Source organism: Mobula birostris, chromosome 25, assembly GCF_030028105.1.
Source record: "Mobula birostris isolate sMobBir1 chromosome 25, sMobBir1.hap1, whole genome shotgun sequence".
NCBI lineage: Eukaryota > Metazoa > Chordata > Chondrichthyes > Myliobatiformes > Myliobatidae > Mobula > Mobula birostris.
In genome coordinates this window covers 62252036-62269574 of record NC_092394.1, presented here as the reverse complement: position 1 = coordinate 62269574, position 17539 = coordinate 62252036, and the positions used below count along the sequence as shown (strand labels likewise).

The window sequence follows — 17539 nt, the reverse complement described above, 5'->3', positions numbered from 1 at the left end:
AACTGACAAGCCAGCCTGCCAGCATTGAGGCCCCACCCATGGACTCACAGGTTTATCCCGTTTGCGCAGTGACTCGGCGCATGTCCAGAAAGGCTGCCAAAGCGAATGTAGATTTAGCTGAGACGTTTTCACCAGCCTTGTACCAGGAGGGGTTAGAAAGTGAGAAGGGGCGTAGTGAAACGGAAGCTGAGGTAGACTTATCATTAGCAAGGAAGGAATTTATACAGGCACAGGAGCGAGACGAGGAGCTGATGGTTTTGGCGGAGACAGCTCTCTCTGAAGCAGAATTAAAAAGGGAGCCAGTGGGCTATTATGTGAAGGAGGGAGTACTAATGAGGAAATGGAGACCAAGTACCATGCCCGCAGACGAGGAAGGGGGGGTGGTACACCAGGTGACAGTGCCGAAAATTTATGGGGATGAGATTTTTAACCTGGCCCACAAGATACCCACCGGTGGACATTTTGGGGTGAGGAAAACAGTCGATAGAATCATGAAAGAGTTTTACTGGCCGCACAGGAGGAAGGATGCTATTGACTATTGTAGACATGAGCTAACACAGTTACAGGCTATTAACATGTTAAAAGCTTACCACGATCAGAAAACAGATCTAGTTGGTGTTATCACGAAAATTAATGAGTCTAGGGTGCCACCTGATAAGGGGAAAACCCATTTTGAAAAGATAAGTATGGTGCCGACCAGATGGGAGAACTCTATTGTTTTGGCCAACTTTGCTGATGAGTTCTCTCACTTAACCCCCGAACAGGGCGAGCCGCTGAAAAAGCTAACTAACCGGCACGCAGACGTATGTCCGGATGTCCTGAGGTGATGCAAAGAAGTGGGACATGGTGTTGTTGTCACATCAGGTCAGCCTAGTAAGCAACACCCCTATAGGATGATTAATTCAGTGACAAAAGGGCTAAGGAATGCAGAAGCGTATATTGACGATTTAGTGGTCTGGAGTGACACGTGGGAGGAGCACATTGTGGCAGTAGAAGAACTGTTTAAAAAGCTGGCTGAAGCCAGCCTGACAGTGAACCTCGCAAAAAGTGAATTCGGCCACGTGAAGGTCACTTATCTGGGATCTGTGGTAGGACAGGGGCAGCTGGCACCGATGCAGGCTAAAGTGCGGGCTATCTCGGAAGTCCCCACCCCGACAGGCAAGAGAGCCCTGAGAAGGTTCTTGGGGATAATGGGGTACTATCGGAAGTTTTGGAAAAACTTTGCGGGTATTACCCTCCCTCTTACTGAGCTCTTGCCAAAGAATGCTAAGTTTGTCTGGGACGACCTTTGTTATATTCGTCCGGGATGGAAACCACTGAGAATTTACATTGATCACAACCCATTAGTGCTTTTGGCCACTATAAAGGATAAAAACAAAAGGTTGCTAAGTTGGAGTCTGGTCTTAGAGGATATTAAAATAACACATATAAAAGGAATGGAAAATGTGATTGCTGACTGTCTGTCAAGGTGTTGACAACATAAAGTTCTCTGTATTAGCCAAATAGCTGATGACCCTGTATATTAGTGTGTATCTAATAACGTATTCATGCTCATAATTTTTACCCCAGTAAAAATCCTTTGAAGGATAGGGGTGTGATGACAAACCAAGCTATCAGAAGATTGACGCTGACGAGAGAGATAAGGGAGACAATGGAGAAACATTCAAAATGCTAATAAGAGAGAAGAGAGAGACTAACGAGAAAGAAACACATTTCAGAATATTGACAGACCGGTTGCTTTGAAACTGAACTGTTTGAAGTTTGATGGACAGGCGATACCCCAGCAGGGGGATAAAAATAACAGGTTCGCTAAGGCACAACACACACCACGAGATCACAAGATAACGAGACCCTGGAAGAGCGGTGTGCCCCCACAAGTTGGTGCAAGTTTGGTGGTCTGGTCGTGGGAACCGACCATAGATGCACAGGGCGAAAGGGTACGATCGGCGGGAACCTGGTGTGTGTGTCCGCCCTTGCCTGGGTGCCAGGTTCACTGCGGAAGAACGGTCGTATCCGGAGCGGAGGGGTCACAGTCGGTGACCACAGAAGACATAACAAAGGGTCCACCCGAAAGCCAACTGCGAAGAACATCAAAGGTCTGCTGAATCAGATTTGCATATCTCTATCTCTTTCTCTCTCTCTCTCCAACAGCACAACACCCATTACTGCGAACAGTACTAAGCTGAACTGAACTCTGCGTCACTTGAGACTGATCATTTTACCCCTAGACTGCGATAGAGCTTGGTTGATTCCTATTACCCTAGTTCTGTGTACGTGTGTGTTTTATCATTGCTAACCTGTTGCATTTATATCCTTACAATTGGAGTACTGTGTTACTTACTTCTTTAATAAAACTTTATTAGCTTCTGTTAAACCAGACTCCAACTATGTGTCCATTTCTGCTGGTTTGGCAACCCAGTTACGGGGTACGAAACAGAAGACACAAGCTGCAACAAGCTGCTGCTGTGATAAATGGTTGCACAGACTCAAAAAGTGATGTGGCTGGGGAGAAGAAGCTACTGCAGGTGAAATTAGTAAGATTGGTTGTGCTGTTGTGACCAAAGAGCTGACAGAAAACAAAACAAAGCAAAAAGAAACAAGAATTAATGGGTCTTATTCTGAGCAGCAGCCAGTGACTGATAAGGTGCATTGAGATCAGTGCTGGAGCACCAGCTATTCCTAATATGTATCAGTAATTTGGATGGGGAAGTGAAATGTCATGTCTCCATGTTTGCAGACAACATGAAGCTGGTGGGGAGTACAAGCTGCAAGAGGAATACAGGTTTAATGTGATTTGGGCAGATTGAGTGGGTAATGCAAGTTTAATGTGATTTGGACACGTTGAGTGGAGAATACAGGTTTAATGTGACTTGGTCAGGTTGAGTGGGGAATGCAGGTTTCATGTGATTTGGACAAATTGAGTGGAGAATACAGGTTTAATGTGATTTGGATAGGTTGAGTGGGGAATACAGGTTTAATATGATTTGGACAGGTTGATTTGGGCAGGTTGAGTGGGGAATGCAGGTTTAATGTGATTTGGGCAGGTTGAGTGGGTAAATGCTTGGCAGATGCAGTTTAAATCAATAATTGTGAGGTTATCCACTTTTTGGCAAAAACAGGAAGACAGATTAACACCATCACTAAGGGGTTGTGATGAGAAAACTAGAGGGTGTAAAGGTAGACAAGTCTCTTGGTCCTGACGAGTTGCATCCCAGGTACTAAAGAAATGGCGAAAGATATAGCAGATGGGTTTGTGATAATTTACCAAAATTCTCTGCACTCTAGGAGTGTCATGGTGGATTGGTAGGCAGTGAATGTCACTGCATTGTTTAAAAAATGATGTGTAGGTAAAAGGTGGGCAACTATAACAGTTTAATGTCTGTATTCGGGAAATAAGGAAGAAAAAATGAGATATCTGGATAGAAGTGGTTCCTTCACACAGACACAGCATGGATTCATGAAGAGGTAGGTCCTGTTTGGTAAACTTACTGGAGTTCTTTGAGGATATAATGAGTGGGGTGGATACAGGCAACAGGAAATTTCGATTTCCAAAAGACATTCGATAAGTTGCTGCAATGGATAAGAAAGACTTATCAATTAGATAAGGATGCATGGAGTTGGGGATAATGAGTTTGTATGGTTGGTTAGCATCTGTCGGTCTTGAAGGACAATGTGTGATCATCATCAGCACAAGCCTGGGTGGAAGGTATGGAGATCCTGAGATGCCCAGTTGTCAAGATCGCCCTCTTCGCCTCACCAGTGAAGTCTAAAGCAAAGCTTATGAAGCAATACTTTTGGCAACAGCTTGGCTGCAGGAGCTGCTGGAAGGATGTTCAATGACATCCATCTGCCTGAGGGGCTCCACTCTGGATTTGCTGTCTGGGTTTACTCCTCATCTCTCCTGAGGCTACCCATAAGGCAGTGGGACTATTTACCTATAGCTAGGGATCTGGTTTACAAGCACCAGGGTGTTTCTGCAGACCAGTGGGCTTGCGTGTTATGTGCACAGGGGCCAGGCCTCCTCCCTGCCCTCTGTAGCTTTATCTGAGTCTGAAAGGAGTTCAGTTCCCATGTGTTGCCAGTGAGGAGCCACTACATGAGGCTTACACACTCGGCTCTCTTCGTGAGACTGATAGCCAGTGGTGGAAGTTGAAAGTGAGAGCAAACAACTGACAACATGATAAATAGTTCTAAGGATCAAAATTGTTTGGTAGAAACAGCATCTCAAGATGAACAATTCACTAGCTGCTCCAGCTGCTTATTATAACTAACCTGACACCCTGCTGCCTCCCTTGGGATATTTTCCCAAATAACATCAAAGACTAAACCAACATTAAAGACAGTCCAAGGATAAAATTTTGTTATGAATCTCACACGTAGTAAACCAAAGGCAGAAACATAACCCTGATGTTCAGTTAAAACTTTGGGCCCCAGTGAATCACTTCCTTCCATGACTTAGAGTTAGTTTGATATCACTCAGGGAAACACATGCCTCACAGAGTGGAAGACAAGGAAAAACCAAACACAAGGAAATCTGCAGATGCTGGAAATTCAAGCAACACACATCAGAGTTGCTGGTGAATGCAGCAGGCCAGGCAGCATCTCTAGGAAGAGGTACAGTCGACATTTCGGGCCAAGACCCTTCGTCAGGACAAACCAAGTCAATTTTATTAAAAACTTACTTATAAAAGTCTTCATAGAATCTTCCCTCATGGTCCTGCTGAATAGAGGATCGGTGACTCTCAGGAAATTCATCTGGAACCAACACAACAGGTATACATGTGAAAGCAGGAGGATAGGATCATAGATATTAGATTAGATTAGCTAAATTTGTCATGTTTACATGGAAATACTAAAATATACAGTGAAATGCATTGTTTGGGTCAACAACTAACACAGTCAGAGAATGTGCTGGGCAGCCTGCAGGTGCCGCCATGATTCAAGCACCAACGTAGCATTCCCAGAACCATAGGAAACCCACACGATCATAGAGAGAACGTACAAACTCCTTACAGGCATGGCTGAAATCAAACCCCAAATGGTGATCAGAAACGCTGTTTTGTGCTAACCACTAGGCGGCCAGGGCTGCGGGGGAGGGGCGGAGGCGGCCAGGGCTGCGCACAGGCACACGATACACTACTTGTTCAGCAGTTCTGCCTTGCAGTGAGAAGAACCAGTTCAATATCTGTCCCACTGAAGCGGCCAACATCAACGGCAGGGCAGTTATCAGGATGATAAGCAGATGAGATTTTGTTGACAAAAGCACTCACAGAGCAATGGAAAGCAGGGAGTGGCTGAAAGTGAAGGTTTGGAGAGCTGAACCCCAGGGTTTCTTGTGGAGCTCAGTTATCAGATGATTTGACTAAAAGGAACTGGACATTGGAATTTACTCTTGAGATGGAAACAACGTTAACAACAATGAAAAGTATAAAAACATCGGGCCATGCAGCAGGATCTGTAAGGTGGTGGTAAAGTAACTTGATGTGCATCAGAAGGTCAGGTAATGTTACTGGGGAAAGTGTATGGGGATAACAAAGAGCATGAATCCAAAAAAAAACAGTGTGGGACATCATGACTCTCAGCACCTGTTCAGTTCCGTGAGCAGAGGTGCAGGATGCCAGTGATGAGCTGGTGAGAAGGCCAAAGAACCATATGCAGCAAGGACATTCATTAAAGAAAAAGATATTACAGTCAGTGAGGGAATACATGAAGTCACAGACTTTTCCTCCCAAAAAAATCCTTTAAATAAGACCATAACAGAATGGAGCAGAATTAGGCCATTTGGTCCATCAGGACTACTCCATACTCCACATTCCATCATGGCTCACCAACATTCTCCTGCCTTCTCTGTGTAACCTTTGACATCCTGACTATGAAGACACAAAGGTTGGAGGTGTTGTGGATAGTGTGGAGGACTGTCAGAGGTTACAGCGGGACATTGATAGGATGCAAAACTGGGCTGAGAAGTGACAGATGGAATTCAACCCAGATAAGTGTGAACTGGTTCATTTTGGTAGGTCAAATATGATGACAGAATATAGTATTAATGGTAAGACTCTTGGCAGTGTGGAGGATCAGAGGGATCTTGGGGTCCAAGCCCATTAGACACTCAAAGCTGCTGCACAGGTTGTCTCTGTAGTTAAGGAGGCATATGGTACATTGGCCTTCATCGATCATGGGATTGAGTTTAAGAGCTGAGAGGTAATGTTGCAGCTATGTTTGACCCTGGTCAGACCCTACTTGGAGTACTGTGCTTAGTTCTGGTTACCTCACTACAGGAAGGATGTGGAAACCAATCCAAAATTGTCTTTCCCAGTGGGTTTAACCACAAACCTCTCAAAAGCCATCTCTTAGGTATTCTACAAGTTCTCTCTTAGGATCCAGCACCAACCTGATTTTCCCCAATCAACCTGCATATTGAAGTCCTCCATGACATTGCCCTTTTTACATGCCTTTTTTTTCTATCTGCTATTATAATTTGAACCCCACATATTGGCTACTGTTTGGAGGTCTGTGTTCAACACCCATCAGGGTCTTTTTACCTTTGCAGTTTCTTAACTCTACCCAAAAGGATTCTACATCTTCCTATCTTACATCACTTCTTTTTAATGATTTGATTTCATATTTTACCAACAGAGCCACACTATCCCCTCTGCCTGTCCTTTTGAGACAATTTGTGCCCTTGGATGTCCTTACCCCATCCTCAGCCCTATCACTTTGGTTCCCATCCCCCTGACATCTGAGTTTAAACCCTCCCCAACAGCTGTGGCAAACTGCCTGCTACAATGTTGATACCCATCCTTTTCGTGCAGGCCATACCTTCCTCAGAAGAGATCCCAAAGATTCAGAAATCTGAAAGCAAGCCTCCCTGTACCAATTCCTCAGCCAAGCATTTATCGGCCAAATCATCCTATTCTTACCCTCCCTTGCACATGGCACAGGCAATCCAGAGATTACTACCCTGGAGGTCATGTTTTTCAGTTTTCTACCTAACTCACTATATTCTTTCTTCAAGACTTCCTCCCTTTTCCTACCTAGGTCGTTGGTACAAATATGACACATAATTAAAGAAAACACAACGTTGGGTGTGTTGGTTGTCAACCCAGATGATGTATTTCACCACGTTTCAATGTATATCTGATAAGTAAATCTGAATATGAATTAAAGCACATCGACTTCAGACTTGGGCCTTACATGTGACCATTAATTTTATATAAATGTAAGCAAATTAACTTGAGTCAGTGATGTATTTCTCAACAGCTAACACCCAAAACAGCAACAAACTATAGGCAGCAGCACAATTAATGCAGATTTCCAAGCTAAACTGTTTTATAGAGTCCACCAGCAAGAGCATCAGTGCAGAAAAGGACAAAGATAAAATAGGAGTTAAAGTTCCAGACTGGAGTAAGGCCTATTGCACTCAGCTGAGGAATGATTCAGTAGAAATGCACAGGGACCAACACCTTGATGGCACTCGTGGGACTGCAGGATAAAAATGTCCCACCAGCTGTTTCACTGTCAATCCACAGTCCCAAAGGATGACAAGGTGAATCAAGCTACAAAATGGCAGAAAGCCAAGCATGGGGGGGGGGGGGGGGAGGAAGGGGGGAGAAGAGGTGGGGGGGGTGGGGGAGGTGGGAGAAAAGAAGGGGAAAGAAGAAGAGGAAAGAGAGGGCACCAAAGTTTATAATGAGCAAGCTGATAGCTGAGGAAAGAAGGTAGTATGGGTGAATACTTCACAGCTGCGTTTATGAATGTTGGTGGTTACGGCGGGAGGGGGGAGCGGTAATGCTGATACTGCAGTTCAGGAGAAAGCATTTTAATTTAATTATTTAGAGATACAGCACAGTAACAGGCCCTTATGGCCCAACTTGCTGCACCACCCAATTATATCCACGTGACCAATAACCCATTAATCCACATGCATTTTGGAATGTGGGAGGAAATTGGAGCAGCTAGAGGAAACCCACACAGTCACGGGGAGAATGTACAAACTCCTTACAAACAGAGGCGAGACCTGACTCCAGGTTGTTAACACTGTAAAGCATTGTGCTAACCACTGCACTACCTTGCCACCCCAAAGTGTGAGAAACATAGTTAAAGGAGAATTATGAAGGTTCTCAGAATGTCTGAAAGCGGATACGTCACCAGGCCAAGATGGAATACATCTCAGGCTGTTAAAGAATCTCCAACCATCGTTTCTCCGTCATGAGCAAATACAAGGGAACCTTAGAGTGTATGTCCTTAAACGGTGGCGGGATTGATCATTAACATCATTTTAAAAAGATTTACTTTATCAACCAAGGTTTTGATTATGAGCAGGGAGGTTCCCATATAACTGTGTACAATGAGTGAGACGAAAGTGTGAATACTGCACACACAGTTCCGATCACCAAACTACAAGAAAGGTGTAAATGCACTCAGGATTTACGAAGATATTGCCAGGTATGAGGAAGATTGAACTGGAAACTTAAACGAAATGCAATAAGCAATGAGCTGTCAATGTAGATTACTATAAATTGGTTTAATAACATCATATGTGCCAAGGTAGAGTATGAAATTTGTTTTGCATGCCATCCATACAAGTTATTCAATCTCACCAGTGTATTGAGTCTCACCAGTGGAAAAACAATAACAGAAAGCAGAACGAAATGTTATCGTACGAAGGACCATTCAACAGTGCTATAATAGTAAGTCAAAAGCTGTCCTTGTGCCTGCTGATACATGCCCAATGGAACAACACATTTCCTTCAGCTGAGTGATTAAAAAAGAAACAAGAATTAGAGGGGACAAGAGGAAAATGTTTTCTCCCACAATATGGTTGGTAGTCTTGAACACCCTGGGACAGAGACCAAGACAGAGACAGGGACAGGAACTGACAGAAACATGGATAACTACTTGAAATGCAGTAACCTGCTGGGCTACAGACCTTCCCTTGGAAGGTGGGATTTACCGCGGAACACAAATACAACAAACTCTGCAGATGCTGGAAATCCCAACAACACACTTAAGATGCTGGAAGAATTCAGCAGGCCAGACAGCATTTATGGAAAAGAGTACAGTTGACGTTTAGGGCGGAGGCCCTTCAGCAGACCCGCTGAGCTCCTCCGCATTTGTGTAATTTAAGTGCTGGAGGCTCTTCTCCAACTTCAGACACAACAGGCTGAACAGCCTCCATTTTCATTTTCAACCACTCCAACTGAGGTGATCACAAGTCCCTTCTGGACAAAGTCCCAGCTTAAAAGACAAACTTACCTGCGGACTTGGTATCATAGAAAGTTCTAGAAAACAGAACAACCGTCACTTCATGGCTGCAATTCTTCTCCTAAAATTAAAGGACAGTGGAAAAAAATTAAATTATAATATCTCCTTTGATAAGACTCTAATTGTGGCATAAATTTATATTGCAATATATTTATTTTCTCCTCTTAGTATCAGATTATGAGATCAAAAGAAAGTGTTTTTCTTGCTAAAGGAGAGAAGAAATATAATGAAAATTTGTTATATTTATTCAGTTTTTGAGATCTAAGCATCAGTGATGACCCAATTACCCCTGAGATAGTGGTGAACTGGTTTCTTGAAATGTTGTCCCTCTGCTGAAGGTATTCCCTCAGTGCTGTTGGAAAGGGAGTTGTGCAATTGAGAGTAATCAATGATATCCACTGGATGGAGTGGTGGATTCAGCCCAGTCCAACACAGGCAAAGCCCTCACATCATCGAGCACATTTACAACGAGCACCCATTATCAAGGGTCCCCACCACCCAGGCCATGCTCTCTTCTCATTACTACTATCAGGCAGAAGATACAGAAGCCTCAGGTCCCACACCACCAGGTTCAGGAATAGTTATTATCCTACAGCCAGAGGTCGTGATGCATATTGGTACCAATGACATAGGTAGGTAAAGGGAGGAGGTCCTAAAAACAAACTACAGGGAGTCAGGAAGAAAGGTGAGAAGCAGGACCAGAAAGGTAGTAACCTCGGGATTACTGCCTGTGTCATGTGACAAGTGTATAGAGTAAGGTGGAGGATAAATGTGTGGCTGAGGGATTGGAGCAGGGGGCAGGAATTCAGATTTCTGGATCATTGGGAACTCTTATGGGGCAGGTGTCACCTGTACAAAAAGGATGGGTTTGCACTTGAATCCCAGTGGCACCAATATCCTGGTGGGAAGGTTTGCGAAGGCTACTGGGGAGAGTTTAAATAAAATTGCTGGGGGGTGGGAACTGAACTGAAGAGACAGAGGAAGAGGCAATTGGTTCACAAATGGAGAAAGCTTGGAGACAGTGCAAGAGGGAGAATAGGCAGGTGATAAAGAAGGGACACGCTCAGACCGATGGTTTTAGATGTGTCTATTTTAATGCAAGGAGTATCATGAACAAAGCAGATGAGCTTAGAGCACGGATCAGTTCTTGAAGCTATGATGTTGTGGCCATTACAGTGACTTGGATGGCTGAAGGGCAGGAATGATTACTTAGAATGCCAGGCTTTATGTTTCACAAAGGACAGGGAAGGAGGCAAAATGGGGGGGAGGTGGCACTGTTGATCAGAGATAGTGTCACGGCTGCCGTCTGTGGGTGGAAGTTGGGAACTGGGAGGGGTCAATAACTCCACTGGGTGTTTTTTTTTATATATACCACCCAAAAGTAACAGGGACATCAAGGTGCAGATAGGGAGACAGATTCTGGAAAAGTGTAATCATAACAGGGTTGTCGTGATGGGAGATTTTAATTTCCCAAATATTGATTGAATCTCCCTTGGGCGAGGGGTTTAGATGGGGTGGTGTTTGTTAGGTGTGTTCAGGAAGGTTCCTTGACACAATATGTAGATAAGCCTACAAAAGGAGAGGCTGTACTTGATCTGGTATTGGGAAATGAACCTTGTCAGATGTCAAATCTCTCAGTGGAAGAGCATTTTGGAGATAGTGATCACAATTCTATCTCCTTTACCATAGCATTGCAGAGGGATAGGAACAGACAAGTTAGGAAAGTGTTTAATTGGAGTAAGGGGAAATATGAGACTATCAGGCAGGAACTTGGAAGCATAAATTGGGAACAGTTTCTCAGAGAAATGTATGGGAGAAATGTGGCAAACGTTCAGGGGATATTTGTGTGGAGTTCTGCATAGAGACAGAACTCCAATGAGACAGGGAAAGGATGGTAGGGTACAGGAACTGTCGTATAGAAAGGCTGTTGTAAATCTAGTCAAGAAGAATAGAAGAGCTTACGAAAGGTTCAAAAAACTAGGTAATAATAGAGATTTAGAAAATTATAAGGCTAGCAGGATGGAGCTTAAGAATGAAATTAGGAGAACCAGAAGGGGCCGTGAGAAGGCCTTGGCGGACAGGATTAAGGAAAAACTGCAACGCATTCTACAAGTATGTCAAGTCCAAGAGGATAAGACATGAGAGAATAGGACCAATCACGTGTGACAGTGGAAAAGTGTGTATGGAACCAGAGAAGATAGCAGAGGTACTTAGTGAATACTTTGCTCAATATTCATTACGGAAAAGGATCTTGGTGATTGTAGGGATGACTTACAGTGGACTGAAAAGCTTGAGCACGTAAATATTAAGAAAGAGGATGTGCTGAAGCTTTTGGAAAGCATCAAGTTGGATAAGTCACCGGAACTGGATGAGATGTACCCCAGGCTACTGTGGCAGGTGAGGGAGGAGATTGCTGCGTCTCTGGCAATGATCTTTGCATCATCAATGGGGACGGGAGAGGCTCTGGAGAATTGGAGGGTTGCGGGTGTTATTCCCTTATTCAAGAAAGGGAGTAGAGATTATAGCCCAGGAAATTATAGACCAGTGAGTCTTACTTCAGGTGGTTAGTAAATTAATGGAGAAGATGCTGAGAGGCAGGATTTATGAACACTTGGAGAGGCATAATATGATTAGGAATTGTCAGCATGGATTTGTCAAAGGCAGGTCATGCCTTATTAGCAGGATTGAATTTTTTGAGGATGCGACTGAACACATTGATGAAGGTACAGCCATAGGCGTATTGTATATAGATTTCAGCAGGGCATTTGACAAGGTACCCCATGCAAGGCTTATTGAGAAAGTAAGGAGGCATGGGATCCAAGGTGACATTGCTTTGTGGATTCAGAACTGGCTTGCCCACAGAAGGCAAAGAGTGGTTAAAGACAGATCATATTCTGCATTGAGGTTGGTGACCAGTGGTGTGCCTCAGGGATCTGTTCTGAGACTCCTACTCTTCATGACCTGGATGAGGAAGTGGAGGGATGGGTTAGTAAATCTGCTGATGACACAACGATTGGGGGTGCTGTGGATAGTTTGGAGGGCTGTCAGAAGTTTCAGTGGGACATTGATAGGATGCAAAACTGGGCTGAGAAGTGGCAGATGGAGTTCAACCCAGATAAGTGTGAGGTGGTTTATTTTGGTAAGTCAAATAAGAAGGCAGAATATAGTATTAATGGTAAGACTCTTTACAGTGTGGAGGATCAGGGGGATCTTGGGGTCCGAGTCCATAGGACACTCAAAGCTGCTGCGCAGGTTGACTCCGTGGTTAAGAAAGCATACGGTGCACTGGCCTTCATCAATCATGGGATTAAGTTTAGGAGCCAAGAGGTAATGTTGCAGCTATATAGAACCCTGATCACCTCATTACAGGAAGGATGTGAAAATCATAGAAAAGGTGCAGAGAAGATTTGCAAGGATGTTGCCTGGATTGGGGGAGCATGCCTTATGAGAATAGGTTGAGTGAACTCAACCTTTTCTCCTTGGAGCAACAGTGGATGAGAGGTGACCTGACAGAGGTGTATAAGATGATGAGAGGCATTGATCATGTGGATAGTTAGAGGCTTTTTCCCAGGGCTGAGATGGCTAACACAAGAGGGCACAGTTTTAAGGAGCTTGGAAGTAGGTACAGAGGAGATGTCAGGGTTAAGTTTTTTTTTTTTTTTTTTATTTTAACGCAGAGAGTGGTGAGTGTGTGGAATGGGCTGCCGGCGACGGTGGAGCCGGCAGATACGATAGGGTCTTTTAAGAGACTCCTGGATAGATACATGGAGCTTCGAAAAATAGAGGGCTATGGGTAACGCTGGGTAATTTCTAAGGTAAGGCCATGTTCGGCACAGTTTTGTGGGCCTATATCATGCTGTAGGTTTTCTGTGTTTCTAACCATCGGGCTCCTGAACCAGCGTGGACAACTTCACTCACTTTCAAGGACTCTACAAGTCATATTCTCAGTATCACGGTATTCATTCCTTTATTTACTTGCACAATTTGTCTTATTTTGCACATTAGCTGTTTGTCAGTCTTTGCTTAGTATTTTCACAAATTCTATTGCATTTCTTTATTTCCTTGTGAATGCCTGAGAGAAAATGAATCTCAGGGTAGTCATTGATGATGTACACATACTTCAACAATAAACTTACTTTGAATTTGGAGAAGAACTTAGAGAATAAACTGACCAAGCAACTTTAGTGTATTTTAAAGATGATACATACTGTGTATTGGTAGCAGAGGACTGAATGCTTACTGAAGCTTTGTAAGTGTCATTGAAGCAACACATTGCAGTGGAAAGAAATGTGACATGTCAACAGTAGAAAGGTGATGGGATGTCAGGAGATAAGATCTTTGCAACAGATTTGTCAACCTGACCTGAGTTTGCAGTTGGTCCACTTGCATTTCCACAATAAGATGAGCCTGGAACTGTCCCCATTGTTGGGTGCATGCCCATGTTGGAACTGTTTTGGACCAGCTAGTTCTGGAGTAGAACTGGGATGTTCTCTGTCCCAAGTTTATACCATGTTCGGTGCTCACGGCCATTTCTTGACATTACATGGACTGAGTCAAATAGGCCGTAGAATGGTTTATTTGATGGTTTGAATCTCAAAAAGAAACCACAGTGGAGCATCACTGGGTCCAACAGCACTGCAAATACCCTAACCTTGTCTTCAGCACCTGCATCCTGTGTCCCACCTTTCCAGGAACCTTGCAATTTAAGTTCCTGGGACCTTTTAGAACGATAGTGCAGGACTGCAGAGCTTTGACCTGATATGATGGCAAGAGTGCTCAGCTCAATCTGTATTTGTTGTTGAACACTAGGTCCTGCTTTGTAACTTCACTGGGTTTGAATCTCATTTTTAACTCTATCTACTGCTGACCCCTGGCTTGTTAGCAATGGCACAGCAAGAGAATACCAAACATTATACTGTATCACAAGGTCACAGATGCTGGTGGTGCATACTAGTAGTGTTGCTGATGGTCCATAGTGCCTCATGGGTGCCCAGTTTTTGAGCTGCCAGATCTGCTCTGAGTTTATTCCATTTAGCCTGCTTGTAGTCCAACACGACAGAAAGTGTCCTCAGTGTGAAAACAGGTCTTTATCTCCACAAATACGGTGGCCACCATGAATAATCATTGGACAGGTGCATCTGCAACAGATAGGTTGGTGAACCCGAGGTCAGGTAACCCTGTGTTGGTTTGCCCACTGCCTACCCCAGACACAGTATGGCAGCATGTCCTTCTGCACTTGTACAACTCTCTCTTGAAGTCCACACCCAAAGAATATTCTCTACCTTTTCTTTTTCAGTGTTTTGTCCCTGTGTGGGAAGACTATGGTAGGAATTAAATAACTCATAAGTGCCATATTGTCAGCAGCCATCCAGTACTGCATTGAATTCAGCATACTGCATTCCAAACTTAACAAAACCTTCCACAATCAGTTGCCAGTCATTTTCTTATTTTATTTACCTTCCATTTGGCAAAGAAGTCAGCAAGGAAACCATTTACAGCCTTCTCAAAGTACAAGTCACCTAAATGAGGGAAAAATATGACAGAATGGTTAAGAAAGCAAAATGTTAGTGCAAACATCTGCAACTTACTCAAAGTGTTTCTCCAGTCAGAAATGAGAAGTGAAAAGTTTGCCAAATCAAGGTCAATGGTCCAACAGCAATGCTGCTGAGACAGCCATCCAACTCTTGGCCCATTTTTATTCACTGATTAGAAGAACATTTCAATACAGAGGTGAGGGGAGGAAAGCACAGGGGAAGGTCATAGGTAAGCTTTTCTCTTTTTTCTTATGTAGAGTGATGAATGCATGGAACATCCTGCCAAGGGTGGTGATAGAAGACACATTAGAGGAGTATTTTAAAAGGCCAGTACAACATTACGGGCCAAAGGGGTTGTACTGTAGTGTAATGTTTTATATTCTGTTTCTATGATCTCCCTCTTAAACATTCTCAGCAAGTGAACCTCTTGTTCTCCTGGGTGGAGAATTCCAAAGATTCACTAGCCAGCCACAGGATGAAGAAATTTTCCATCTGAATGGTTGAAGCCTTACTTCCCAACTCTTGGCCTACTCATTATTTTGAAGCAAGAGTCCCCACACTGCCGGTGTGGTCAGAGAATAAGAGTGATTCCAACCTGCACTGAACAATTATTATTGTAGAAGCTAGAAGATCCTAGCTTCTGTATAGATGTACAAATAATTAAACAAAGATCCTAGCTTCTGTACAGATGTACAAATAATTAAACAAAGATCCTAGCTTCTGTACAGATGCTGCCAGGCTTTTCTTTCCCACCACAGTGTACGTTTTCCTCACCGTAGATGTCGAAGTCCCACATCTCACAACTCATTTGGATGAAAATGTAGACCATGGCAGAAGTAGATCGAAACACCACCTTTGAAATGGACACCAATAATGTTACAATTATAATTTAAACATTTTCCCCATGAACAGAATTTTGTCAGAATATTCCTTTCCCCAATCAAACACAAGAACTTTGCAGGGAAATATTGGTGTTACTGCCAGAATGTGCTGACATTACCTGCACAAGCAGCAGTATCTTTGTCACTGACCAAGTATGAGGGTGTGACCTAGCAGGCTATGGCTTTTATTGATTTACTGCATTTACTGACAACGACACTTGCAAGAAGTGCATCCAGCTGCAGCTCCTAACAAACCGCGTTAGGGAACTGAAGCAGGAGCTGGATGACCTCCAGATCATTCGGGAGAATGAGGAGAGTATAGATAGTAGCTACAGGGAGGTAGTTACGCCAAAGGAGCAGAGCACAGGAAATTGGGTCACTGTCAGGTGAGGGAAGAGGAAAGGACAAGCAGAGCAGGGTTCCCCTGTGGCCATTCCTGTCAACAACAAGTATACCACATTGGATACTGTTCGGGGGGATGACTTACCTGGGACAAGCTGCAGCAGCTAGATCTCTGGCACAGTCTGGTTCTGCAGTGCAGAGGGAGGGTGGAAAAAGAGGAGAGGAGTAGTGATAGGGGACTCGATAGTTAGAGGTACAGATAGGAGGTTCTGTGGTCGTGACAGAGAATCCAGGATGGTTTGTTGCCTCCCGGGTGCCAGGGTCAAGGATGTCTCTGATCGCTTGCATGACATTCTGAAGTGGGAGGGTGATCAGCCAGATGTCGTGGTGCACATCGGTACCAATGACATAGCAAGGACGAGTGAGGAGGTCCTGGAGAGTGAGTATAGAGAGCTTGGTAGGAAGTTGAAAAGCAGGACCTCGAGGGTGGTAATCTCAGGATTGCTACCTGTGCTACGTGCCAGTGAGGGTAAGAATAGGATGCTCTGGAGGATGAACAAGTGGCTGAGGAACTGGTGTAGGGGGCAGGGTTTCAAATTTCAGGTTCATTGGGACCTCTTCTGGGGCAGGTGGGACCTGTACAAGAGAGACAGGTTACACTTGAACTACAGGGGGACCAATATCCTTTCAGGGAGGTTTCTTAGTGCTGTTGGGGAGGCTTTAAACTAGATTTGCAGGGGGATCGGACCAGAGTGCCAGAGCTGACAGTGTGGCTGGGGTGAAAATAAATGATGTTAAAAGTTCAAGCAAATCCGCTAATAGAAAGGTTGTGAGTGGTGGTAAAAATCTTCTGAGGTGTATATATTTCAATGCTAGGAGTATTGCGGGGAAGGCGGATGAGTTCAGGGCGTGGATTGACACGTGGAATTATGACGTTATAGCAATTAGTGGAACTTGGTTACAGGAGGGGCAGGACTGGCAGCTTAATATTCCAGGGTTCCGATGTTTCAGATGTGATCGAGGCAGAGGAATGAAAGGTGGGGGAGTAGCATTGCTTGTTAGGGAAAATATTACAGCAGTGCTCAGACAGGACAGATTAGAGGGCTTGTCTACTGAGTCCTTATGGGTGGAGCTGAGAAACAGGAAAGGTATGGCCACATCAGTGGGATTGTATTACAGACTACCCAATAGTCAACGAGAATTGGAAGAGCAAATCTGCAGAGAGATAGCAGGCAACTGCAGGAAACATAAAGTTGTGGTGGTAGGGGATTTTAATTTTCCATATATTGATTGGGACTCCCATACTGTTAGGGGTCTAGATAGTTTAGAGTTTGTAAAGTGTGTTCAGGAAAGTTTTCTAAATCAATATATAGAGGGACCAACTAGAGGGGATGCAATATTGGATCTCCTGTCAGGAAACGAGTTAGGACAAGTGATGGAAGTCTGTGTAGGGGACCACTTTGGTTCCAGTGATCATAGCACCATTAGTTTCAATTTGATCATGGACAAGGATAGATC

General features: G+C 44.0%; 1 protein-coding gene across 8 annotated transcripts in view; it reads right to left on the bottom strand.

Annotated features, from left to right (window-relative positions):
• depdc5 (DEP domain containing 5, GATOR1 subcomplex subunit) overlaps window positions 1–17539 on the bottom strand; it is a 234001-nt gene that overhangs the window by 182486 nt on the left and 33976 nt on the right. For all 8 annotated transcript variants that reach the window (XM_072243711.1, XM_072243716.1, XM_072243712.1 and 5 more), the window contains exons 8-11: window positions 15573–15651; window positions 14722–14783; window positions 9256–9325; window positions 4683–4755 (exon numbers count right to left, since the gene is read on the bottom strand). In XM_072243711.1, coding sequence (XP_072099812.1) covers window positions 4683–4755; window positions 9256–9325; window positions 14722–14783; window positions 15573–15651 — 284 coding nt within the window. The remainder of the gene's footprint in view (window positions 1–4682; window positions 4756–9255; window positions 9326–14721; window positions 14784–15572; window positions 15652–17539) is intronic.